The sequence below is a fragment of the Aythya ferina genome (assembly GCF_964211825.1).
Source record: "Aythya ferina genome assembly, chromosome: 1".
In the NCBI taxonomy this organism is placed as follows: Eukaryota; Metazoa; Chordata; class Aves; order Anseriformes; family Anatidae; genus Aythya; species Aythya ferina.
Genome location: NC_140296.1, coordinates 115093221 through 115120415, shown reverse-complemented (window position 1 = coordinate 115120415; position 27195 = coordinate 115093221). Strand labels below are relative to the sequence as shown.

Here is a 27195-nt window from a genome sequence, read left to right as displayed (position 1 = left end):
GCCAACTCCTCTACCTGCTTTTTAAAGAATTACTTCTGATCTGGACACAGAAAAATTAAGGTGAAACCAACAGCTTCTTTTCAAGAGAAAGTGCAATGGGCTCACAGGCTTCCCCATTCCAAGAAAGGCAGCAATCTCCCCTTATCAAAACAAGTGTTGGCTCCACTTCTTTTTAGAAACGCTTCTGTTTTGCTTTTCAGAAGAAAAAGATGTCTGTTTCCCATCAGTTACAGATCTGGGTGAGAACATGAGACCATGTATTTCAGTTACGTGCAGCTGTCTAGCCAGCTTTTTTAAGCTTAAAAAAAAATTAAAATTTTCAGCCATCACAGTAAGTTTGTGTAAGGAAGTGAACAAATTTGTTGTACCACTGGCCAGGTGTGTAACACCCTTCACGTGTTTGTGAGCACAGTCCCATTTCCAATTTATTTCTTTCAGTTGGGGATGGGGCCAATGACGTACTTGATGCAGCAAGATTGGAACTGCCCTCTAGTCAGATCATTGTTTGGAAAACCTCTTTCCTTTTAGGGTTTCCCATTTTATTTATTTATTTTTATTTTTTTATATATATATTTTTTTATTTTTTAAATTCAAATAATGAAGTAATAATCCTAGACAGAAGTTCTCACTGAAATGTGAAATGAAAACTTCAAACACACAATCTTCCTGTGGTTCAACGTGCATGTTGCAAGTTTGGTAGAGCTCAGAATTTAAAGAATACATCAAGACAATATGTTTCTGCAGCTCCTTGACAGTGTTCAATAGAAGAGGGTTACCCACAGATTGATGCGATCCTTCTACCTTACCCAGCTGTAGTATTCATGTGGAGTTGAAAATAGGAATTTGATTTAAAAGCAAAAACCAGAAAAATACCATAGAAGAAAGTCTGGGAGGATAAGAGAAGAGAGAGGCTGTAAATACTATCTGGTCTATCACTAAACCACAAACACGATTCACGGACCGGACACAAACCCATTGCTGTCTCTTGCACGCATACGTATGTGTACATACACTTTGCTCTCGCACTGGTGGGCTAGTCCATGGTGAAAATGCAAAGCACTGGCAAAGACAAAACAGGACTTTCAGGTCACAGTTGGGTATAACTGTTGACAGACACTGTATAAATACTTGGAAGGTGGTGGGAGGTGCCCTTATTAGCCACCTCAGAGCTGTGCCACAAGCCTCTACCTCATTGAACTTCCACCGTGTAGCTTTGGGTCACATAATGATATACTTCCATGGGCCAAATTTGCCAATAAATTTAGACCAAATGTTTCCTAACAAGTATTTCTGGCTTAACAAATTTAGCGAGTATTTTTGGCTTACACAAGCCTGCATATCCAGACTGCTCTCTCTGCTTAGATTGAGGAGTGGTCAAAAATATGAGCTGATGGTCTTGACTGCAATGAAACCTGAAAGTATTTCATGTTATGGGCCAGGGAAGTTCACAGAGAGCACAATATTTGGGCTTCTTCACAATTGTTCACTGACAGAAATTCTTAGCTGGTGTGATGTCTGAGAAAGTCTCACCTGAAATCTGAAAGGGGTGTTGCCTACGTGACAGTGAGGAGCAGAGTTTTTCTTGGTGAATTCAGGATAGTAATAATTCAGGATTCATAATAATTTTTGTGCATCCAGAATTGAGCCTGGGCTTCTGATCAGTACAGGGGAGCTGCTGTAAGCTATAGTAGATAAAGTTGTTCCTGTTTCTCAGCTGCAGCTAGTTCTTGAACTACCTGTGATCACAGTGGTGGTGGAGCTTGAAGCCGTGCTAGCTCATGCTAAGGACAGTTTGTGGCAACAGTGGCTTTTTGTTTCAGTTGAAAAGTTTGAGAACTGCTCAGTGCTGGGTAATGCATGACAAGAAGCCTGGGAAAGTAATGGAAATGATGCCCCAGCACAATCTGCTGAGGAATCCATTGCACAAACTTGCCTGGCTCAGAGGGCAGGGAAAGGTGCAAGAAAGGCACCATGCACCAGCTGCATTCCTCCAAGCCTGCTATGGGGCTTGCATGATGGAGGCAGTCATGCTGAAATGAATCTCTGGGCATTATGATTCACATTTTAGTAACAATAAACCAGGCTGTGGCTGGTATGAATCTGCTCTTAAGATCATTTTGCTCTACTCCAAAATAGGACTGTGTTGCATTTTTTTTTTCCGTTGTCCACTGAAAGATGGAAAGTTCCTAGCATAACATTCTACGGTGATTAGCTGGCCTTTTAAATGTTAGAGAAAAAAAAAAATAAATCTTTTTCCAAAGAGAGAGACTGCTTACTCTCAACCTTACATGGAAAATCACTCCATAAATACCTCATATGTCAGAATAATTGTTATTCTATATTCTCAAATAGATGCAACCACTTCCTTCAGTCTTTCCCCAGAGGTTTTCTAACCCTGCAATAGTTGTGTTTTTCTCTGACACCACTTTGGTCACTACTTCTATAAAATTTGATGCCTCTGGCTGAACAAAGTCTTTTGACTAGAGGAGCAAGAGAGGTAGGTACTATTCCTCGCACAGAACAGCTGGTACTGAAACAAGACCTGCAACGTTTTTTTGCAGCAGTGCCAAGCCCTAGTTGCCTTTAACTTCAGTTTTCTTTCTGCCGTATTGCTTCCTTCATCCATTTTCAGCTTTTCCTTCTGTTCACGTAAAACCTAAAACTTACTTTTCATAGTAACACCTCATATTAGCATGCACATTTGGGTTCTGCCCCAAATATACAGGCTGCAGCTTTAACACAGCAAAGCTCTTAATAATGGCTCTGGTAAGAGAAGGAAAGCTAAGGGAAAACTAGGTTGCTTGACATGAAGAGTTGTTTTCAGTAAATAATCGTAGGGCACAGGTCCGAGTTAAATTGAAAGCTGTGGTCAAAAGATGCTAAAGGCAAAGTCAGTGTGCTTGAAAACTGCTAAAGTTGTGAATGAGACAGGAAGCTGAAGGATCATTTATAATTTGACCAGGTAGCAAAAAGCACAACATATGAAAACAGAAAGAAAGATGACTTCTAGCTAAGTCTCCTGAAAATTTGACATGTTCTTGGGCTGTGGTGGCAGACAGTTGTGTTATTCGGGCTTAACTTTACAACTGAACCAATAAAGGGTTTTACAAGTACTTAATATTCTATAGTAACAAATTACATTTAATTTTGCAAACTTCACAACTGTTGCAAAATTGGAGACTGATGTAAAAATCACACTATGTATTGCACCACAGCAAAAAGCTTTTTGTGATGTTGATATCAAGATTTCCTTCAGATTGAAAGAAGTAGTTATGGTGTAAATTCAGGAAGAAAATTTCTCTCATGTGTCTATTACTTATGGTTTGCTGTTACATTTAATTGTGAAATGTTAGAATATTTCCCTAAGGCTCCAGAGTTTTTTTTCCATTAGCATTCTAATCAAATGTAAACCTAGGAGGAAAAGCCTGATTTATAATCCTTTTAGCAGATTGACTATTTTTCAAAATACATTTTTTTAAAATACAAGTAAATTTCAAACTTCTCTGTGCTAAATTAGAATTAAACAGTCATAGAGCTCAATAATTAAAAACATTGTACATCTATAAAACACACATGTGTAAGCAGGGGGTTTGCTTATAATTCAGTAGCATGATAGAACACAAAAAAATTATTCCTTTTCAGTGGCAACCCTGTCATCAGGGTTGTCAGAAACCCATATTCAATTATTCCCTGAAGCTGCACTATTTCTGATTTTTGTATTTCAGCTAACATATTTCATGCAGAAAATGTCAGAAAAAAAATGAGAGATGAGGTTTTTCATTACATAAGCGTCTTCAATATTTTTAAATTGAGGAAGATGGTGGCATGAAGTAATCTCTCCAAGAGACCATGATGCCTTCTGAAAGACTTCAGCCAGCCAGAGGGTTTTTGTGGGCTATAGAATGCTACTTGCACCAGAGCATTTCAGTTGCTGAACAGATGCAGAGAAACAATTCAGCCTTACCTGAAACACACTCCAAGTATTAGATTCCAACAAAATTTCTCTTATAATTTAGTGAAATTATTTGAAATGGAATCACCATTTCCACAAAGAAAAGGATTCTCTTTAAGCTTGTTTAATCCATTCTAAATGGTACAGATTTTCATAAAATGTACACTACTATGGTTATGGAGCCTTCAAGACCAGCATCTCCAGATTCATTTTCACAAAAGCTTGTGCCTCCAGCTTGCCAGTCCTTATTCACGTTAATTGTTAAACACCTAGAAAAATCAGCTCCTTAGGCATAATTGGTTCCAAACCTTGCATAAAACAATTCATGAAATGCAATAAGAACTTAGTTCTTATCACAATGTCCCCACATTACTGCTTTCCCCTTAAGAAATGTGTAAATAAAGCTGTGAGAGATAACAAAACCCACTTAGGTTTAATCACATCTCTATACTTCTGCTGCAGACTACATCCAATATAACTTCACTGTATAAAACTCTTTTGTAGCTTTTGTCTTTAACAATGAGAATCTGACTAGAGTGGTCATCTGCCCTTCACATCTAGAGTAATATCAACAGTGACTTTTTTTTTTCCTCAACCAACCAAACAAAAAAATCCTCCTCCCTTCTCTCTTACATTCTCCTAGCAAACATGTTTCCACCCTCCTGTCCAGTTCACTGCACACCTGATGACCATAGCTTGCCACGTTGGAAGAGTGGCTCGTCCTCATGCTATTTTCTCATCTTTGCATAAACTTGAAAACAACACTTTTCCTCATAGTAATTTGGCAAAACATTGTTCAAAGAAAAACAAACTAGGTGACGACGTGCAAATTCCAGAGGGTTTTTCCTAAATTTTCTGAACTATTTTCATGCCAGAGTTCTTTTGTTATTTCTCAGCTACCAAACATGCTTCACATCTTCCTATTCCATTACTGGGCGGCACTACAAAGAGGTGATCTAAGAAGCAAGCTCTCACTGCATACAGTGCAGTGCATGCACAGGACAAAACGATGGTCTGTATCCCAAAAGCTTACAAGACAAGTTCACATCTCAAGGCAGTTAGCTATGAATCTCCAAACAGATGTTTTGCTTGAGTGTGTCAGCTGGTTTATCTCACTCGAGTGAGAACAACAGTCACAGACAGAAAACGGTGTCAAAAGAGTAGGCTTGGAGGACTGTTTATATCTAAATTTGGGGAGGATAACAGAAGAACAATATTGCACTCATCAAAAGCAAGGAAAGCATGAAAACTGCTCATCTAGGTTGAACCAAAAGCCATCTATATACCTCACCTTCAACACTGGTCACCAGCAGTTATCTATAAAGTGCAATAAATACTTTTTTTTTTTTTTTTGTACCAAAGTGATTTATTATTATTATTGTACAGCAAGGTAAAAATTGTGGACAGGTGATGGCTAAGATAAGAATGTAATCTGTAAAGATGAGTAGTAAAGGAAATGTCCTGGGGTTGGTAGACAGAATAAGCAAAATTTAGATAACGACTGAATACTGAAGCTTATAGATGCCCCACTGAAGGTTACATGCAGCTTTCTGACCATTTTATTGCTTTACATGAGAAAAATTATGAGTGTTGGTTGTAAGGAAGGAAAGGAAGAATGGACTGGTAGCTGGAGATTCCATCCAAAGAATGTGTCAGATGCTTGACTTTTGAAAAAAGGATTTAAACAATAAGTATCCGTCAGCAACTTGTTAACAACTTGTAGATGCAGTTTTAACTGCAGCAAAAGGAAGCTGAAGAAAGATTTCAGTCAGAATCTGCTAGGATTCCTCAGGAAAGAAAAAAAAAAAGTTGAAAAAGAGAGAGAAAGGGAACCCCTGAAGGAGAATGCTACGGAAGAGTCTTGAGGAGCAAAAAGAAATCCGGGTGATGTGGAGTCACTGCAACTGAAGGAAAAGAATCCTTCAGAATTGTGCTTTAGGGCACTGAAAGGGTTCAGCAGGTCAAGAAGATTTTTGCTCCTGAGCTCTTATAAGCAAGAATAGTTTTAACAGAGCAAACGGCAGGGTAGATGTGATAGAAAAAAAATGGAGCACAAACTGAGGAGAAGGTAATAGGAATCATAAGTGAGATCATGGGAATAGTCCTTAAAATGGTGGAGTCTAACATGGGAAGAACATCACAGTACTCAAAGGTAATTTACAATCCTACAACAGGTCAGCAGATGAGGTAAACCACAGGTGGAGGCACACTGCCAGAAAAAAGAAGGGAAGGCAACAAGGAAAAAAGGGTGGGCGAGTGAAACAGAACCCAAATCTTCCTCCAAAACAGAGTAAAAGGTCTTGGAGAATGATATGAAGGGAAATAACACAGAAAGACCATTTAAGCTTCTCTTTAAAAAAAGACCTATGTGCAAGCATTGATCATACAAGTAATTCATTAGAGCAGTGTGAACTGCAGTTGAATCACTGAAGCAGGCAGAAACATTTTTTCTCATTCCCCCTTGCTCATAGAGTTATCACTTCTGGATTATTTTGACTCCATTTGGCAGATAAAGCCTCCTGCTGCTGTTGTTGCTGCTATCAAATTCATATTCAAACCCAAATGCTCCATCTCACAGCATGCAAGCTGTGTGAAACGATTCTCTGACTTTTTGCATCTTTTGGTGGTTTTACCCTGATGGGCAACCAAGGTCCACTGCAACCATTCTCTTACTCCCCTGCCTCAAAAGGAGCGGGAGAGAACAAAGTACACTGGAAAGAAAAAGGCTCATGGCTTGAGGTAAGGATGATTCCATTAAAGCAGAAAGAACGAGGCAAACAAACAAACAAGCAAGCAAAGGCCATGCAGAAGCAAAAAGGGTAGGAAAAGAACAATCATGCTGTACTTCCCATCAATGAGCAACGCTTTCACAAGAACTGGTTTTCTCACCCGTGAAGAAAAAACTTGTCATACGATAACACTTAAAGTATATGCAAAACAACAACAACAACAAATGAACCTGTCCCTGGGAGCTGCTTTCAGTCATGGACCAGCAGGAGCTCTGGCTACTGCTGGATCACTGCCCTGCCTGGTCCCAGCCCATCACCAGCACCAGGGTGAAAGGCCCGAACACGGCTCCAAAAAATTACAGGAAGAGAGCTGGATTTACAGAACAAAAAAAAATAAGCTTTTACCAATGGGCTTCCTTGCAAATTTGAAGACAATCAGTCCCAAAGGAGATATCAATTTTTAATATGGCTTTCAGCAAGCTATCAAACAGACCTGGTTTGCTGTGTGCCCTCTGGGGGAGCCCAATTAGACCCCTCTGCTCCACAGCCCTAGCTCTTTACTACATGCTGGGCATTTTGTGTTAGCTTGGAGTTATTTCCTGACTGCCAAAAAATAAGGAAGGCCTGTCATGCTGATTTGTCACATTGAAGTGATTCAACAAATTGCCCTGTCAAACTTAAAGGAGCTCTGTTGACTTCCTCAAGGTCTCTCATAAAATAGCAAGCCAAGTGAGCTGTTACAGACAAATATGCTATGGTTACATTTAATATTGGGCAACCAGCAGGTAGACTTCTGCTGTTTGAGTGGCTTTAGAAAGGTACTCAAACATTAAAAACTTAAAAAAAAAAAAAAAAAAAAAAAAAAAAAAAAAAAAAATCCTGTCACAGCCAAAATGTTTTCATTTTTCAGGAATGAAAACAGATTTCTGGATAACGTTTCAGAATTGCTCCAGTTCTTTGTTTTAAACTATGACTAAATTATGTACAGAAACTAAAAAGGAACCAGCAAGGTAACTGACAGAAAACAACGAAACAAAAAGATCTCCTGCCTGCATTACTCGATTGCAATAAAACAATACACATCCATCTATCTGGAGAAAGACAGAGGGTGAGCTTTCTGCCATTCTGAGCCTAATCCTACAAAGGGATATGAAGGAATGACATCTGCAATTGAGACCAAGCTCAAGAGACTACCTAAGGGCTCTCTTGCCTAAATATTTTTGATGGATTAGGATGTGCTGCCATTTTTTCCCTTTTTTCATGTTCCACTTAGCTGAGTGAAAAAGAAAGTGAAGGCTACAGATCCTGGGGAGACCTCTCTCTTTTTCCTCATGATAGGAAACAGTGAGGCTGGTGGGAGTGTGGCACCTTTTTTGTTTTGATGCTACTCCTGGGCAGAGGACTACAGAAGGATGCTTAGGTCAGCCCCCGAATTTTCATATATACCTTATTTTAATGGACCCATTCCTTTCTTATTTAAGGCAGAAAAAAATATAATTTTTAGTTGTCAAGGAACAGAAACAGAAAACAATAAGGAAGGATTTTGCATACCCACCTCAGCATGGATCTACCCTGATTTTTTTTAAGAGACATTGCTACGAAGGTGCAGGAGGAGTACATTGGAGCTGTGCCCCAATGGTTGCATAGCAACTGCATGAGCAAAAAGTAGTGGTGTGTCCTTTAATAAGGACTTGCTTTGGCCTCCAAATTCTACATGACCCCAATACAGACACTCTATCAGTTGTCTCAGGAAATGTCAGGACTTACTTTATGTGAAGATCACCTGGAAAACCTTTGATAAAAATATGCACAGTTGCTCTTCCTGCAGAACGGTACTCCTGGTTGTAGTAGTCATTAAGCTCAATGTACCATTCCTCCTTCATCTCCAGTAGACAAAACCCTTTCACTAGACAAAAACACAGTGAGATCAGAATGTACTAGCTAAAAGCCCTCATACTCTCATTGCAGGAGCAATAAAAAGCAGGGTCTCCCTGTATCAGGGGAAGAGCATTTTCTTCAACATGTAGAGACATACCTTTGGAAGACTCGAGGGTCCAGCATAGACCTGCCTGCCAGTGACTCTTCTGCAACCCACACAGTATTTATTATTATTACTGAGATACACAATTTCCATTTACACTCTATTAAAGAGAAAGTAGAGCTTAAACTTGCACGGTATACAAACGAGACATGCATCTTCAAGCATCTCGTATTAAGGAAGTGGGGTGGGGCCCAGGGAGGCACCATCTCAGTTTTTAAGCAGTTTTACTTGGACTAAGAAGGGCTGAGGAAGCAGGACTGCAAGTCCAGTGGAATTGCTGGTCCTCCTTAAATAATTTTTACAACACCCCAGGCCTCCAAATCTTCCTCTTCCTTCTCCTTCAAATCACCAAGAATGTGAAGTGCAAGCACAAATGGCAGCACCTGTGTGTCCTGACTGACCTGTTTAATCCCCAGAAAGGATTAAGTGAATGATTGTAACTTCTTCCACAGGGAGAATATACACATAATTCCCCCCCCCCCCTTTTTTTTTTTTTTTTTGTGTGTGTGTGTGTCTGACTGAATTTAACAAACTGCAGCCGTAGAAAATACATGGGGACCTGTTGCCCAGCTCCTGATGGTGATTCTTCACCCTGAGGCCACTTCAATCCCAAGCTTTCCAACACAGCTGCAGGTGGCTGTTTACAAGGGTAGTTCTCAATTTACGCTTCAAGTCTCAGGAAAATACAGACTGGCTTCTTGGATGTTAATTAAATCTCCTGTGTTTAATTAAAAAATTAATATGTATTAATTCTTAACATTTCTCATCCCAGATTGTTTACCTCGATGCTTCTGGTAAATGCCTTTTACCAAACATTTGTTCCCTGCATGTTATAGAGTGGGGCAGAAGTAACGCTCCCCAGACACTTGCTCAGCTTGAAAGTGGCATGTTGGCCAACACCAAGCAGACACAATTCCCAACATAACTAGTACCAGGAAGGCTAGAAAAACAAAACCGTTCCTATCTGTGCCTTAACCTGTCCCTCCTTTCCATAAACACAGCAAGGGAAAACATATGCTACCACAATTAGCTTAGAAGTTCACAGGGATGATCCTACAAGTGCTTGGTGCCTTCTGCAACTGGGCTGAAGTTTTTAACAGCTGCAGTTCAGGCTGCAATTACTTCAGGGGCTGAGCTTGATTGTGAGGTTAGTTTTGCTTAAGCCCGCTTCCCCTCCAGTTCCCAGTCCTCTTTGCATTATATGTAACATCAGGTCTCAAAAAGAAATAAGGGAAGCAATACATCCATATTCCAAACTAACTGAAACAGCAGCAAAGAAAGTCACTGCTTTAGTGACAAGCAGTATTCTCAGGGAGTAATGTACTGAACCTAAGAACGACAAAGGCCCTCTGTTCCTCTAAAAACTGATCGAATAGCTGGACAAAATTTCTGTGTGGCCTCTAGATGGCATTGTGACTCTAAATAAAGGTTAATCTAAAACGAACAGCCCTCTTAAAAAAGTGTTTGCATTGCCAGTTGGGCAAGAATTCACAGCTGTCAAGTGACTAGCTTCCACTTCTTTATTTATCAGAAGTGTAGTAATAGCTTTATTTATAGTGCTCAATTACTACTTGGGTCACAACACAAGCTTGCGCTTCACAAGATGCCCTCCTGAAATTTGTTCACAGCTAATACTGCAAATGTAGCCGGCTGGGTACTGTTGCATGTTCTTTCTTAAGTAAAGAAAACAAGCTAATTAGGGACTCACTTGATTGCCTTTCAGTCCCTGTAGTCCCAAGGTGTGTTATCAATAGCCAGGCTGCTAGAAACACTTAATGGAAGGGTTAATTGGCTCTTCACAGCTGCTGGGGATTTGTGTGATCAGAATTAGTGAATTCACTGCTGGCCATCATCTTGCTAAAGGCATGAAAGGACATATTATCCAATATCTGAAATCAGTAGAAATAGTATTTTTTTTTTCCATGCTTTTGAGTGGAAAGGAACATTTTGAAAGTGTTAAAATAAAAATCAACTTTCCAGTCTATGTTGCTGTTCAGAATTACTACTTGCAGAAACACTAGCATAGGTAATGGCTGAAGCACAAACCAAAAGCAAGTTCAAGATCCCAGGAGTCTTTTTTATCATGTATCAGAGAGACTTGTATTTAGTCACCTGCTGATGAACAATAAGAAAAAACAGTAGCACTTTTTCCTTGGTGGAAAGCAGAGTGACATATTTTATATTGAAAGTTCAGGCTTAACATCTGGGATAATTAGTCTGTGTGTTTGGGCTGCAATGGGGTCACAGCTCTAAAAAGGGTAGAATGAGTGAAGAGCATATTTTTCCACAGACAAGCTTTATCTGTCCTACTCTCAGATAGAATTCGGAATTAAAGCTGATCTGAAGTAATCTGATTGATATTTTGCAAAATGAATCCCACCCTTTTACTATTCACATCCAGAAAAAATTAAAGTGAAATCACTTCTTGTTTATGGAACAGCAGTTGTGGTTTTTTAGTCCCAGCTCCCCTTTGCCACTATTCCCCCATTTGCCACTATTCCCCCCTTTATACAAAGACAAGAATAAACTGATGTTGTATGTGTATGATAAAAATGGCACTTCAATAACTCTGTTTCTCATTTGACACCATGCATTGTGTTTCCTTGGAAAAATGCAGATTCATTGGTTTTAATGAGCTATACTATACCAATAAGCTACGGCAAATAACTTACCAGTAAGGCCTACCTGCTTCTTGTTCTTACATGCCATTTACTTACAAAGATAATTTCAGCGTTATGTCTACAGTATAACACTCCAGATTTCAGAACAGAAACACACATTTTGGCTTGTTGCTAAATTACAGAAAATTTACATTACATTACAAAAGCTTGCTCTCTACTAAGATAGTAAGCCTATTTTATCTAGGGAACTGAAATAACATCCAAAGACAATTCACAAACCAGGCTTACAACTCAGTGGAAAATGCTAGAGGTCATTACAAACCCTAAAAGCTGTATTGATAAGGATTTTTTTTCCTCAAATCTTTAATTCATCTGTCTTGAAGCTCAGATTTTAATCCCATTTAAAGGGGTCCAAGATTTTGATCCAAATCCATTTATTTAAGGGTCCAGATTTTCTTTTACTTTTATGAGTCTGATAGAAGAAATAATCAACAGAAAACATTGTCTTTCAGTTCAAAGATATCAAAGGATTATTTTATTTTAAGATTTGTGTATTGAAATTTTTCAGAGCTTTGATCTGAGAAGCAATGATGTTTAACTGTCACCCTACTTCCCGTTATATATGTACCATTTCACAGGCATCCAGATTTTAAGTAAGATTTTCTTCTCTTTGGTTAAACAAACTCTGCTTGAGCTTGTTATTAAGTAGTTATTGAAAAACATTAACTTGTTAAATAAGTGGGAACCGATATAAGTATTCTTCATTTAAGAAGATTATAAAAAAAACATTGCAACATAAACAGAGTCCTTAGATATGATTAGACCGTAAAATTCCCAATGAAATAGGGAAAGAAATAATTAGAAAATCTGGGGAACAGTTCAATGGGAACTTGCATCACAGAAGGGTTATTTTGAGCTTGTGCTGGATACACTCAGCTTTTTCTCAGGATCCTCAGGATTAATTCTGGGTCAGCTTTAACCACGGTCTTTTCCTACAAGTTTTGGTGAGCACACAGACAAGCAGAGGTCCTTCAGGTTGCACCAGCAGTAACAGCTGATGTGCTGCCACCTTAAATGAAATGTGACAAAAGGTGTTGCTTGCCTGCATGCAGCCCACAGGAGCAGTGAGCAGCTGCTACGTTTGCATGTGTGATGTACGCTTCTCAGCAGACATCACAGGGTCTGGTTCCTGGTGGGGAATACCTTCTTTGGGATGCTGCTCTGGTATCTTCCTGGTTTTAGGCATTACACTTATTTGCACTTTGCCTGCCCTGGAAAAGTTATGTGTGTAGCAAGTTGGCTTTCTACACCAAAAATAGGAGCGTGGGAGCTTGCACAAAGGGCACCAGCTACGATCAGATACACAGCAGAACAGCAATCCTGCCCAGCTGGCCATGGAGAGCTGTTAATGTTTGTCCCAGCCATCTGATTAAGCACTGCCATGCTTCTGAACAAGTGACATGAATATTTTCCTCTATTTTCTGATTATTCAGATTCAGGTTGTTGAGACTTTTTACAGCTTAACATTTACTATACATTATTTCATTTTACTATTATTATTTTCTAAAAGAAAAACATACATTTTATTCTGTTTCACCAGGACACTTCGTAGTCCCAAGCTTTGCTGAACTTCTGTAATCAAAGGGATTCATTACAAGCCTTGAGCATTTTAACACAGAATTTTCCATGGGGCTTTCCCTAGCTTTCATTTGAATTTTTTCATTCTTTTTCTTTCATTATGATGTGATGGGGTTAGTTAAGTGCAAGTAGTTACTGAAAGGCAAGTTTTTGAGACCAGCCTGCTTATTATGCCCGTACAGCCTCAGCTATTGTTTTTGGTTTTCTGTCCATGTTTCTCCTTGTTTAAGCAGAAGTGCTGTACCCATGCAAATTTACAGCCTGGTTACTGTGGTGAGTGTTATTGAATCACTAATGTCTTTTGTTACACATCCTTTAGCAACAGCCTCAGTTGTCCTGATGTCACCCATGCTTTTCTATTTCTTGTTTTGTGCTTCATTTTACAGCAATCTTTTCTTTTTTTTTTTTTTTTTTGCAGGTGTTTATGGAACAATCAAGGTTTGCATTTGCTTCTTTACCTTGTTAACATGCTTAACAAGGACTTTTCTTGTACTTACTAATTAAAAACAAATAAATGAAAACCCCTACCAAACACAAAAACACCTGAGCTGTTAGTTTACGTCACAGCTTAAAAGGGGATCAAGAATTTGCTCGTGCAAGTCCATCTTTTCCAAACTGGAGCTCTGCTTTCTAGCACCATTTGCAATTGTTGTAATTTCTTTTTTATTGTCTGTTAGCTGTCTCAGGACTGTCTGGCATTTTGTTCCTTAAATGGACTTTTGTGTTGCAGCTGTACAGCACGTATGGTTGCATTTGATGTCACATAATCAAACGTTGACCTTTGCTCTCTGGTATTACAAGCATAAGCCTCGGTCTGCTGGCCACATCCAGATCACACGTGACTCACCGAACCTCAGTGTGCGCTGTGCTTCACGTACTGGATGGGCATATTCCCGACTGGTTGCAAGCATCCTGCCCACTTCTTGATCCAGAAAGTAGTCATATTCCATGTGTAAACCCCAGGTAGGGGTTAGGAATGATCCCTTCACCTTCAAGAGGGAATAGACTTGCATGTTTTGGCATGACAGAGATTTAACTAAGAGGACTTACATGGAATCTCAGTAATCAATTTCCCAAGAAAGAAGCTGTGAGATGGCCATCAAGTGATCAGAGCCTATCAGAAATTTCTTTTGCAGTTCCATCTTAGTGTGGCTCAGAGATCTTAGCGTGCCTTTCTAAAAGTTAATAAACAAATGATAAGCTTCATTGCCAAGTTGGATGCATGCACAAATTCCTGTCAGCCAGCTCGCCACCCCTTTGTACATTTGGCAAAACTGCCAGTAAGGCATATGCTGTAGCTCCCAAACACTGAAACCCCACAACCCCCACAAGAGAAATATTGCTCCTGTCCTTACCACAGACAAACAGCCAAAAGCAGCACTGACACCTCCTCCCTGAATGCCAGAGAGAGGGGATCCCAGGACAAAAGACTTGTTTTCTCCTTCTCAAAGGCACCCCAGCCTCTGAGAGTGCTTTAGAGGAGGCAGGCATGGCTAGAGAAGCAGGGGGTGTGATGGCCTTCACCCGTACCCCACCCACAGCCAGTGAAGCTCTGACGAAAATGGCTCCAGCATGTCCGCTGCTCCTGCCTTCCGCCCTCTTCCCAGCCACAGGTGCCTTTTGGGGGTGCACAAGGTCAGCAGTCCTCCACATTCCCACTGAGATTTTACCACCCTCCTTCCTCCTGTTTCTCACGCTTAGCTCGGAGCAACTGGTCTGCTGCAGGAGCATAAAGATGGCATGAGACACACTGAACGCTCACACTGCCACTTAGCTGGTTGCTTTCCTCTTGGAAGAGCTTTTCTCAGTTCCTGGCCTGTGCTTCAGGACTTCTGAGACTTGCAGAAATGCAGGGAATTCCTATCTGATCAAACACTACATCCTGCTCTTACAGAGGGAGCCATCAGAACAAGTTTGCTCTGACTGTACACCGCTACCTACAGCACAGCTTAAGAGGCAGCTGGGCACCGCTTGTTTTCCAGCCCGTTACTTCCATCACAAGCAAAGGAAATATCAACTTTAATTACAGCAGCAAAAAGAAGAAAGGCTTTGTGACTGCTCCAGTTGGCAATCCATAATTTAGTCATTAGATTTCTGCCAGTACAGAAATTCAGTCATAATGTGAGTCATTGCTAAGTGCAGAGAGGGATTCAATTTTCCTTTTATTCCGCTGTAAATCAGGAGGGAATCTGGGGGAATGGTGCAAAGCTGTAATAGGTGAAGGGACTCATGTTCAAAAACGTTTGTTCTCAGTAATTTTCTGCAATAAAAAGGTAATTATTATTTTACAATTAACATATTTCATACTTCTAAGCTTGGTCCACAATTGAGTGCCACCTATATGACAGTCAGTCCCACACATTTTATGGAATAGTAATTAATTATAAATCTCTATTTCTGGAGAATGTTTACTGTGGAATCAAAGTTTGGAAACTGGGTAATAGCATTGCTTTTCATTGCAGTAAGGACAAAGATCAAAGGCTCCATTTAAAAAAGGTTGTTCAATTTGCAGTGAATCCAGGTATGTTATAGTGCGATATTCAGGGAACAAAACCCTTTTTTTTTTTTTTTTGTGCGCATGCAGAGAGAACTTCTGTCTTGAATGTTAAATGAAGTTCTGTAATGAATTAAAAGGTCCACCTTCAAGCAATCACGATATTTTCTTAAAGAAGTACAAACACACATCAAACCAAGGATGCTGGATAAAAAGCTGGATAGCTATTCTTAAACCACTTTGAGCAAAATACTTAGTGCTAATTTTATTTTGTAAGTACATAATTCAACAGCACACAATTGAAAATAAGGAGCTAAAACATTCTGGGACTCTTCCCCAATTTCTCAAGCTAAGTATTATTTCAAATTTGAGACTGTCTCTGTGACACTCTCAAGGCCGGGGGGCCTTTCATAATGTCTTCAGCCTCTGTAAACCTACCAGCCTTTGAAATACATTCTTTGTACTTGAATTTTCCCTACATAGCCTCTGTTACATCACCAAGATCAGAATAACTCTGACTCTTGAATACTATACTGGTACTACCACCATATACTTTGAGACAAAAGAAGGGTCTTAAGTAGTAAGCAACAAACCACAAAAGTTAAATGGGTTTAAATCAGCTGATAAATTCATCCCTTTCAGGCCTTACACAAGGCCATCTTGCTATACACTGTGAATACAAAACATTGACTTGAAAAATAGGCACAGCTACTTCATGGAAATTTCTCAGATGTGCTTGGGGCACAAAGACACTGCATTCAAAAGATTTCTTCTTTAAATCAGTGTATTAGCGCAACACTGTCTTAACAATCTTGCTCTGCCAGAGTCAGAAGTATGTTCCCCATTTTATATCCTAACCTTTCTACAGTTACCTAGAATGGCTTCATAGGCTGGCTATAGTTGTGTGCTCCAGATTTACAGGGAAGTGCAGATACTTTCTGGTCTGATAAGCACCATTTACTCTTCATGTAGCCTACCAGGCTGCCCATTTTATCTGTATATCTGTAGAAATGAACATGGACCACAAAAGGAAATATAATTTCATATAGAGCAAAGAACAGCAATAGAGCAGAAAACAATTTGTACAGTCACAAAACAGCTAAGGGTTCTCAATATCTTTTCATGTCTTATCCTTGCTTTTTAAAAAAATGATGTTCAATTATACTACAAAATGTAATGCAGGTAAGCATTAGGGCACACATTAAAGAGGACATGCACATCCATGGCTTGAAATCGTCCCGTACTTTTGCTTTTGGAAAATAAACCTAAACCATTGGTCTCCTGAGACCATTCAGGAAAAGACTTAAACTTCTGCTTATATTTCATACATATGCACTGGTTGGAGGAAGAACTCTGTGACACAGAAGGTAGTGGGTAGCTCTTCACACATTGTTAGAGAACTCCTAATTTAGCACTTTATTGTGCTACATCTTTCTTCTTAGGCCCCCAGAAACCACTGAAGCAACTACTGAATACTGAGCTAATTGCTTTAGCTCAGTTCAGCATAGACAAGTCAAACATTTAAATGTCCTAAATAAAGCAGGATCATTTGAACACTTGTTCCTTGGTTTTGGGCTTATTCTGACAACAAATATTACACTTATTGGCAAAGCATAGAGTCTCAAAGAGTCTCTCAGAGGTCTCATAAATTCCAAGTAGTCAGCACAGAAATGGGGTGCAGAATTAAAACATCACTCACACTGTTCATGAGGTAAAATACTTACAACTCAATTCTAGAACTTCCCCCCCCAAGGAGTACAAGAGGTCAAACAGAGACAATGTACAATATTAACTAAGTTGAAGACAGTACCTCTTACATTTGGTGAACACTTCATTTTTTAATTTTTTAATTTTTTATTTTTTGGTCACCGGTCCACTCTAATTCCAAGCATTTCAATTTTCAGACAGAACAGCTTCCAACAAATAAATGGTCTTGGGGATTAATGAGGTTTAGATGACTTGCACTAGTTCTTCTCTTCTCAACTTGCACTCATTGCAAAGGGTCATGTGTGATGCCCTGAACTGGAGGATTTTCCATGTTTAATATGCTAGTATAGGGTGTCTTCCTTAGAAACATGCTGTATTCTTACTGCAGCCATACCAACCATCACACAGGTACTGCTTACAGGTAACTCTTCTGGATTGCTAAAACCTGGAAACAAATGGAAAAAGTTTTATAGTCTAAACTCTTTAAGGAAAACAAAACAAACAAGAAACAAGCAAACCATTAGAGCATGGTACTCAGTTATGTACTGGACCATAAAATCTTGTTTCAACAGGAAGGACAGAGTTACTTAGTGAGTTGCAATTGAAACAGAAAGTTTCACAAACAACAAAACCAAAACCTTTATATCACTTATGTTTTTCCTCACACCAAGACGCATCAGCTATACTTCACTGTGGTTTATCACACCAGTGCAAACATTTTAAAAACACAAGTTTTGATCAGCAGATTTTCTTTGCCTGCAGACTGTTTTATGGAATCCATCTGAGAGATGGATTTGCTGATGCAGCTAGCTCATTCAATGTCTAAATGAAACATGATCTCCCTCAGGCTAGAGGTTGGTTAAAAATTATTTACCTACAGATGGGTTATATCCTTGGGCTTACTTCATTACTCTGCTGTTGTTCATTACAGTCCTCCCATCTCCTGTTCAATGTGGTATATGTAAACTTTAAGAATAATAGGTTGTCTGGAAAGACTTCTTGATTTTTCACAGGATCTATAACATTAAAAAATAGGTATTAAATCTAAACAAGATTTTAAAGAATGGAGAAAGAATGTAATAGCTGATTAAAAAAACTTGCCTAATGTTTTGTCTGAAAAGCATTTCGCCTTTCACTTCCTTTCAAGGAAGAGAACAATTTTAGAATGAAGGAAATAATTTGCTATGAAACGAATGCAAGTCAAGAATAAAAGATCTAGAAATATGCTTCACTGATTCCCCAACAAAGGCTATCAAATGATTTCTTTAGGAGAAATGTGATTGGTGGTGGCAGGAGAGAATCTATCAACATTTACGTAAAGTGGCTTGATGGCATCTGCATTTGTGTGCGACCTGTTAATCTCAGGAAACTAGGGATTGTCAGTAGGTGGAAGTCTTTCTTTTGAAATGAGCCTTTATCCTGGTGGTGTTTGAAACAGAATTAATGAGTTAGTCACATTGCACTATTCTGCACATACACACTCTTCCGTGTGTTAGTTACATATTTATAGCCCATCAGGAGAACTCATAACATGTAGGCAGGTAGATTTGGTGATATCTGGAGAGTAAAGTACTGTTTTCCAGTGTGAGTGGGGTGTTTCTTCCTGGAAGACCTGCCGTGTTTTTCACAGTAAGCAGGATCTTGACAGGTGAGGACTGGTATGAATCTCATCTGGCAGAGCGCTGTAATACATCCTTACCTTCAACGATGCAAATACCCTTGCTGAGTTCACTATATGCATGCAAGACAAAACATATGCAAAACTAAGTGCCTTGCTGAATCCTAACCAGAATACACAAAAACTGCAGGATTACCTCAGGCAAGATTATTATTTTTTTTCCCCTCTCCATTGTATTCAGTGCTTCTGCTGATGTTTATGGCAGTATCATTTTTAGGGTCATTACAGGCTGCAAAGTGTAACCCTTTACTCCAAGAAGTTAAGCAATTTAAAATTTCAACAGATGGTATATTGCATGTTTTGTCATTATGGGATGTATATAGAACCTGTGTTTAAACAAAAGAAGAATTTTACATTTTACAGCAAGGATCCTGGAAATAAAACTGTTTTACATGACCTGGATACTCTTCTAACTTTGCTGGGTAGAGGAGAATGTCAGTTTAAAAGAGACAGTGCAGGTTACGTTAAGCAAATAGCTTGCTGATGGGATCTAACCCACATACAGTCATCTTCTCTTCCCTACCACATAACCCTAAAAAAATCTTAAAAAAGGGAGGGAGATCAGCTAAAGAAGAGTCAATATGCTGCAGGACATAATTTACAATTAGAATAAATCTTTGTTCTTTAGGAAGCCAGAGAAGTCTGCCCCAAATGATGACTGGAATTCATATCATAAATGCCATAGCCATCTATGAGAAGGCCCAAATGAGGAGCCAGGAGCCCCTTAGTCTTACTTCAGTCTCTGGGAACACCCCCATCCCTGGAAGTGTTCAAAGCCAGGTTGGATGGGGCTTTAAGCAACCTGGCTGGTGGAAAGTGTGCCTGCTTATGGCAGGGGGATTGGAATTAGATGATCTTTAAGATCCCTTCCAACACAATCTATTCTATGGTTCAGTGAAAGTAATCAAAAGAGTCCTCCTAGAAACCATTCCAAACCAAATCAAGCAGGTGACTGAGTGAAGCCAACGTGGGTTTACCAAAGGCACATCATGCCTGATTCACCTGATCACCCCTTCTACAACAAAATAACGTTTTCTGTTGACTTGGGAAAGTAGTGGATATTTTTACCTGAACTTCAGCAAAATGCTTGATGTTGTTTCCCACAACCTTCTCCTAGATGAACAGGCAAGGTACAGGTTGGATAAGTGGTCTTGCAAGATGGATAGGCTGGTTATTTCAAGCCCACAATCCTAAAAACATACTCTCATATCTCACTGAACCTATAAAGGTCTGAGGTTTCTCCCACAGCATTTCCTGAAAACAAAAAAAAAACAAACAAAAAACAACTTGAAAAATCTAAATTCACCCCCATCTTCTCATACACTCACTGTATTGAGATGTGAGGTATAGGAAGGATGAACTCAGGCTTTGAAGGCATTTGTTAATGGTGGGATGAGCAGACGACTATTCTTTGTTTCAGTTTCTGTCTATAAAATGGAAGTACTGGCTCCTCTCTGTGTCGTAGGAATACATGTAACTATATATGCACTTTAAGATCTTGTACTGGGTCTGGCTGGAATGTTAGCTTTCCCAGCAGCAGCCCATACAGTGCCGTACTCTGTACTTGTAGCTGGAACAGCAGTGTTATTACACCAGTGTTGTGTCTACTGCTGAGCAGCAGTGGCACAGCATTGGGCCTTTCTCTAACCCTCCTAGGGGGTGGGCAAAAAAGTGAGGAGAGAAACATCACTAGGGCAGCTGACCTAAACCAATCAAAGGGATATTCCATACCATGTGGTGTTACACTCAGCAATAAAAGGGGGAAACAGGAAGAAGAGGGGAGGGGTGGGCTCTTGTTGAGAAGACGTCGGTCCTCCTCTCGAACACCGGCTGCGTGCGTTGAGGCCTTGCTTCAAGGACGTGGTCAATCATCGCTCATTTGTGGGAAGTAGAGAGTAATTTCTTTCCTCTGCACTTCCATACAGCTTTCATTTATTTTGTTTGTTTGTTTTCCTCCCTTTTTCCCCTTTCCCTTTTATTTCCCCTTAGTTAAATTGTTTAGTTCATGGTAGTCTTTATTTAATTATTATAATTATTTCCCTTTAATTAAATTATCCTTATCTCAACCCGTGAGTTGTTCTTTGCTTTACTTCTCCCCCTCCTCATCTAAAGGAGGGGGAGTGAGAGAGCGGTTGTGGGGTTTAGCTGCCCAGCACGGTAAAACCACCACAGATCTGGATACCACAGTGCAAGTAGACCACGCAGAGTCCTTGGTATTTGTAAAACCACAGGAATTGTGAGGTAACCTGCTTCATGCATGTACTGTATCCTGTCCTTTTTACCCAGTTTGAAGAGCAGTTCCTGCCCTGGCTCTGAGCCATCTCCTTCACTTTCAGGAGTGGGACAGGACCCATTTCTAGTTAAGTCATACTTTCACAGCAGTTTATATAAAAGTAACATGTGAAACATAAAACACACGTCTTCTGATCAGCTTGCCTGTATATAGTAGGCAGAGGCTGCTCAAAGTCCATACCAGCTTATTACTTTTTCTCCTTGATTTAGTAAAATGTGGGATGTATTAGTCTTCAGCTGGTTATGTTTCACTTGCTCTTACCTACACTCCCAAATCATCTTTCTACTTATCATGCATAAAAAATAGAGCAAACTGATCTCTTCTGAATTAGAAATAACCTCTCTGTTAGCCTCACTTTTAAAAAAGCTATCATTTTCAACAACAGCTTTTTATGGCCTCAAACAGCCTGATACTGCATTTCAGTCTTCAGGGAATGTGCGTATTTTTTCCTGTTGCATAGCTCTGAGTCTATGCTTTCTCCATTTCCAGACTTCAGATAAATAAAAATAATATAGATATATATTTAATAGGAAACACTGACATTTTCTTCATGATCTTGACCAGACATTCAGGTTTGTAAGAGAGATGTGAAAATTTGGAATCTTTCCATAGTTTCACATACTAAAACAAGACTTCTTAGTGGCTTTAGGGTCTATTTAATAGTGTTCAGCTGGACTTTTGGTCTGTCTGCCTCTGAGGTAGAAGAAATACTTATTAAAACTGAATTCTGGATAAGAGTGCCTCCTTCAGGTCACTGCAGATGATGGTTTTGCTTGGTGAACCTCCAAGCTATTTCAGAGAATCTTAACAAGCTTCAAGAATTCTGGCCACTTTGAAACACATTTTTCGTAATGTTTAACAGCTGCCCTTCCCACTTGTCATTTACTGTTCTCTAGTTCAGGAGAGCATTGTTATTCCATATCGGACTGATGCAGTGCAGTAGAGGAAGCCAAACACCAGAAATAGTAAATGATTTACAGACTACCAATGGGATACAGATTCTTTCTTAACACATAGGAAAATAAATGTTGACTTTTTTTTTTTTTAATTTATTTTATTTTATTTTTTTATTTTACAAGCTGTTTGCAACACCAGAGAAAATCCATGGCTTATAAGTCACAGCAAATGTTTATCAGCTCTTGGAACATCAAGTATTAGCTGTCTTCAGACACAGCACTTCAGTAATTAAAAACTTCATTTACTGGTTCAAAAGGTAGCAAGGCATCACAAACAACTTCTATGATATAATTGTATACTGTAACCTTAACTGCTATGACAGGCCATACATTGTGTCAAATCTTTTAAGAACTCCATGTACACCCTATTCCAATACTGAGAATAAAACGCATTCAGATTTAAACCTGAGAGTCCAAGAGCTGGGAATCTTGGGCTAGATCTAAAGCCTTTATACTTCATTTCCTTCCCTGGAAGCAAGGCAATTTCTGTACACTTCAAATACTCACCAAGTACATCGTTTCTAGGGCATTGATTCAGTTCTGTCATAACATCTAAAATTATAATTACAAGCTACATTCCAGATTTCATGTGAGAGTTTTTAAATTTGTGATGAATGCTTAACTCTATTTCACCAGCTTGTTTTTCAGAAAGAAAGGGAAGCAGAACCTTCTGCAACACTCCTCCTCAGACACTCACAACAAAGTAATTTTCAGACATCTATAATAAGGGAGCATGGAAACAAAAAGCAATTGCAAACCAGCTGCTTTCCATAGAAGCTGAAACATTCAGACCCCTAACTTAAAAATCATTTTTCATTCATTGCAGTGATTACTCCAGATACTTCTGCAAAAAGACTTATTTCAGTCCCTTTACTTGGTTTTATATTCTCCCAACACACCCAAATTAGTCACCTCTAAGAGGAGGGACATCAGACACTTTTGTTGTCTCTTAACTTCTGGTGAAGAAATCTTTAGTTAGTTTTGACTAAAAAATATGCAGAAAAGGCACAGTTATCTGGAATCAAGCAACTAATAAGGATAGGACAGTTTTCAGCTGTAATATTTGAGCAGTTGAACCTGAATTTAAAATTTCAAAAATACTCAAGAGCTTAAGGAGCACAAGGATGTTTTCCTGATATAAAGTATCTCACAACACCTCAGGTGGCAAAAACCTTTCTGAACTAGTACTTGGAAGCACCCTTTGCAGCTCCACATTACATTTGGCAAACCATTAACTTACTTTGAAAATAATTCACTATCAAACCTCTAAGCCCTCAGATAGCTTGGAAAAATGCAATACTTCCCTCAGCATCCAAAGAAGCCAGGAAACATTCAAAGGACTTTCCCACAAAGATGCTCACTTGGAGTGAGGTCTCTCAAATGCTTCGCTAACATTGATCCAAACAGAGTAGTAATTTGTAATTTTATTATCTCATTATGATGTGCACATGTATAACATCCCTCTGAGGCGTGACCATGAAGGTGGCAGCTGCTGCTTTGCCTGCAATTGTCAGTGCTAGTGGAAGTACTCCAAAAACCGTCAAGTACTACTGCACTTGACTCTGTGAAAAGGCAAGTTACACAATCTTCCTTCAACGGATGGAGTACAGAAAATGACTTGGAGTATCCAGCTCTGGTGTTTAATCTATATCAACTTCAATCCATTTCTGGATGTGGAAGGTTTAGTTTACATTACACTAGTTGTTGCTGTACAACAGTTGGACAACTATTTAACCTCAGTCTGCTCTCAGGTGGCTCTTGAGGCAGACAAGTGCTACACAATATTAATAGTGCTGCTTCCCCCATCCTAATAAGCAGGCTTCTAATCACAGCTATTTTAAAGCCACTAGAGAGTAACACTAGTGAGTGATGACACCAGGATGTAAATGATGCTTTAACCTACTATGAAAACTTAGGACTATGAAACAGTATCTGAAGAGCTATAAAATCAGCATAACAACAAACCTGGACCTTTTAAGTGATATGTGCTTTGTATTTCTACAGACTATATGACAACACAGGCATTTCCCAGCACAGCCTATGTTAAATATGGTACATCTGCAATGCTTGCTTTACATTTGATTTCATGTCTCCCTTTGAGGTCAAATTTGACATCTACTGGAACATGTTAAACAACATCCAGGAGAAACTAACCTTGTCATCTGAGCACATGCAGGCTGGCACTAAACACAACATCTCCAATAGTGATGGGAAGTAAAGTCTGAAAGCAATCTTCTGAGTAGTGAAGTCTTCTTGGAAGTGAAGAACCCTCAGCCAAGGAAAAGGGGACTTCATGCTTGCCAGGTAGCACACCTAAAATCACCTTCCTATCTGGAAGCAAACCACAATTACATATATGATAGGATTTTGCTAACCTCCATTTACAAGCTTTTTCTCCTCAATATACAGTTAAAAAACAAGATGTTTACACAAGAGGAAAAAAATACAATTATTTGGCATCCACTGAATAAAAGCTAAATTCACCATAATATTAAGTCTTCAAACTTGCAGGAGTAACCATGGATACTGAAAACCTGTTTATCCACAGGCTGACACTCAGTGCAACCATGAATAATTCCCGAGTTTGCCCACATTCCTGTACAACTTTCCTGTTTTGGCACACAGGTGTCCTCTAGTCATGGGTTTATAGCAGGTAGAAACTTTGCAGCTGCTGGAAGTCTTGCTACTGGCAGAGCTATGAATAGACCATGTATTTTACATATCAGTTCACTGAAAGTGACTTCTTATTTAACAAAATAGCGTAAGTTTACATCTTGGAAAAAAAGTCCTATATTCCCTGCCACACTTGTGCTATACAACTGGCAGTCGATGGTTGTACATGTACGGCTATGGGGCTTAGAGTTCGCAAAGGTGTCCTAAGCCCTGGCAACACCTTTCCTTTTTAGTACTATAAGATTTTAGCAAGGTGCTCTGAAACAAAAACCAAAAAAAAAAAAAAAAAATAAAAAAAGGTTTGCTGGTTTGGAGTTAGACAGCTAGGAAACTATAGTTTGCATCTGAAAGGAATGTTGTATTGCTTCAATGTGTTTCCCTCCACTAAAGGACAATTGACCTATTCAGCTGGAAAAGAAGAGGATGGAACAAGTCACTAGGCAGAAAAGATGTGGACTCAAATATAAATCATATTCCTATGATGACATTGTTGTCTTGAGTGCCACTCATTTTTCTCTGCCTCAGTTTCCTATGTGGAATGGGAGGCAAATGCTATGTAGATGCTTTGAGCTACACAAATATAGTCATTAGAATAAAAAGAAAAACGGCAAAACCCCAGAAATTATTGGATGCACAGGATGCTAACCAGAAAAATCTGCTGCAAAGGAGTTCTGAGGAGGAGGGGCTCTGAGGTAACAGAATTACCCCACAACCTCCTTATTCTTAGTAATTAAATTGTAGGACACCTTGGAAAAGAGAGATATGCAATCAGAATCACATTATTTTAAAAAGTATTCAAATTGCAGAGCCCAGATAGGCACCTTTCTTAGTTTAGCCGAGAAAGAAAGATCAAAATACTGAGAAAAGCAGAAATTCATAAGAACTTTCATGCAAGATGATACTGAAATCAAAGTCTCCAGTGGATTTAATGCCACTGGGAGAATCTTCCCAAGTCTAAAACGGACACATCTGAGTGATGGCCATTATGAAGATGACTAGAGGCATTACACTCCTGGCTTCTTGTCAGACTTCCAATGCTTTATACTTCTCTTTACCTCCCCTCCCCCCCCCGCCTCCCTCATACTTCCAACGGTTCAAAAGCATTTATTTGGCTTTTGTTATTGTGCCAGCTACTTATTCATGGTGTTATCTAATAGGATTAGGAGGACATGAAAGGTGGAGATGCACTGCTCCTGTAATACTCTGTGAGAATCAATATTTTCTGTGTAACACCTTAGTGTTTTATTTCATTTTTACACCAATATATAATGGAATGATTCCTCCTCTCCCTTCCTTCCTCACTTCCCCCTATGTCTAAAGAGCTGCATGTCACCTTGAAAAACAGCGTGTGGGATCTGACTGAGAGAAAAGCTTTCAGGAGCAGATTTGTGGTCACTGTGGGAATCAAAAGCATAAATCTGAAAAGCACAGGATTAACTACAGTCTCAGATTCTAATGTGAGAACTAATACAACTATATGCTTTTCTAAATTCTTGTTAAACGTAAAGCTAATTTTCTTCTTCAAAGTGGCAAAAATATCAGGTATTTATCATCGCATCTCAGAAACAATTTAAAATGAGCCTCGTATCTTTGTGAGAATCTTGCAGTTCAAGTAGCTACTTCATTAATTTTAACAGTAAATAGTTCCTAAAAAGTTGAGTAGTCAGATACTTAAAAAAAAAAAGGAAAAAAAGAACAAAACACAAAACAATGAAACAACAACTAATAACAACACACAACACAAAAGACTGCACTGCCTTCTAGTTCATTAGAAACATCCCATGACAGAAACATACAGATCTATCTACACAACCCCCTAAAGAAATTAAGTCGTATTACCTAATAATGCCGTGACAGCCTTATTGATGTTCCCGAATGCAAACAAAATGACAACAGATATAAACTAGTGTTCTGGCTGAATGCACACCTTTACAACAGATAGGTCTGAAAGCCTTCATCCCTTCCCCAAGAGGATATGACACAGAACATTTGGAGGGCAAGAAAAAAGCAGGGAGTGTAATATTTTAAGAGATGCAAAGGTAATGGCAGGTGTGCTTCACAGGAGGCATTTCTTACTTGATTTTTTTCTCAGCTGCTTTCAGATATAAAGCAGAGTACATTGACTCAGGCAAGTGGCCAGGATTCAGTTGGCTTTTGCTCAGAGTAGTAACTAAATAGGCTTGACCTGCTGTACTCAGGAGTCTCTTCCTGTCATACTTAACTACTCACACATGACACAAGTCAGTGCTATCAGGAGGCAGCCTTAGTCCCATGCTGCAGATATGTGCCAAGAGCTCTTAGAGAAGTGAAACCAAACTCCAGGTGCTCAGTCAGGGGAGTTCCAGCTTCAGGCTGTGGTTGAGAAGGCTTAACTCACTAATTCACTGGGTCTGTTAACGTGCACATGGATTAC

At 39.3% G+C, this 27195-nt stretch overlaps 1 protein-coding gene and 1 long non-coding RNA gene across 5 annotated transcripts in view; both read right to left on the bottom strand.

Annotated features, from left to right (window-relative positions):
- Nucleotides 1-14474, bottom strand: part of SH2D1B (SH2 domain containing 1B) — a 28097-nt gene extending 13623 nt beyond the window's left edge. Inside the window, exons 1-2 of one of the 4 annotated variants that reach the window (XM_084518363.1) lie at nt 8717-9028; nt 8449-8587 (exon numbers count right to left, since the gene is read on the bottom strand). In XM_084518363.1, the coding sequence (XP_084374489.1) occupies nt 8449-8564 (116 nt within the window). In that variant the 5' untranslated portion in view covers nt 8565-8587; nt 8717-9028. Of the gene's footprint in view, nt 1-8448; nt 8602-8716; nt 9029-14336 lie in introns of those variants that run through there. The other 3 variants (XM_084518364.1, XM_084518361.1, XM_084518362.1) reach the window with 3 other exon arrangements.
- A 2130-nt stretch (nt 14475-16604) lies between these two features.
- LOC311444614 lies at nt 16605-26759 on the bottom strand. The gene is made up of 5 exons (XR_014697982.1): nt 26622-26759; nt 24264-24440; nt 19929-20114; nt 18057-18198; nt 16605-17627 (listed from the first exon to the last, which is right to left on the bottom strand). It is a non-coding gene; the product is annotated as an uncharacterized lncRNA (long non-coding RNA).
- Between the last annotated feature and the right edge of the window lie 436 nt (nt 26760-27195).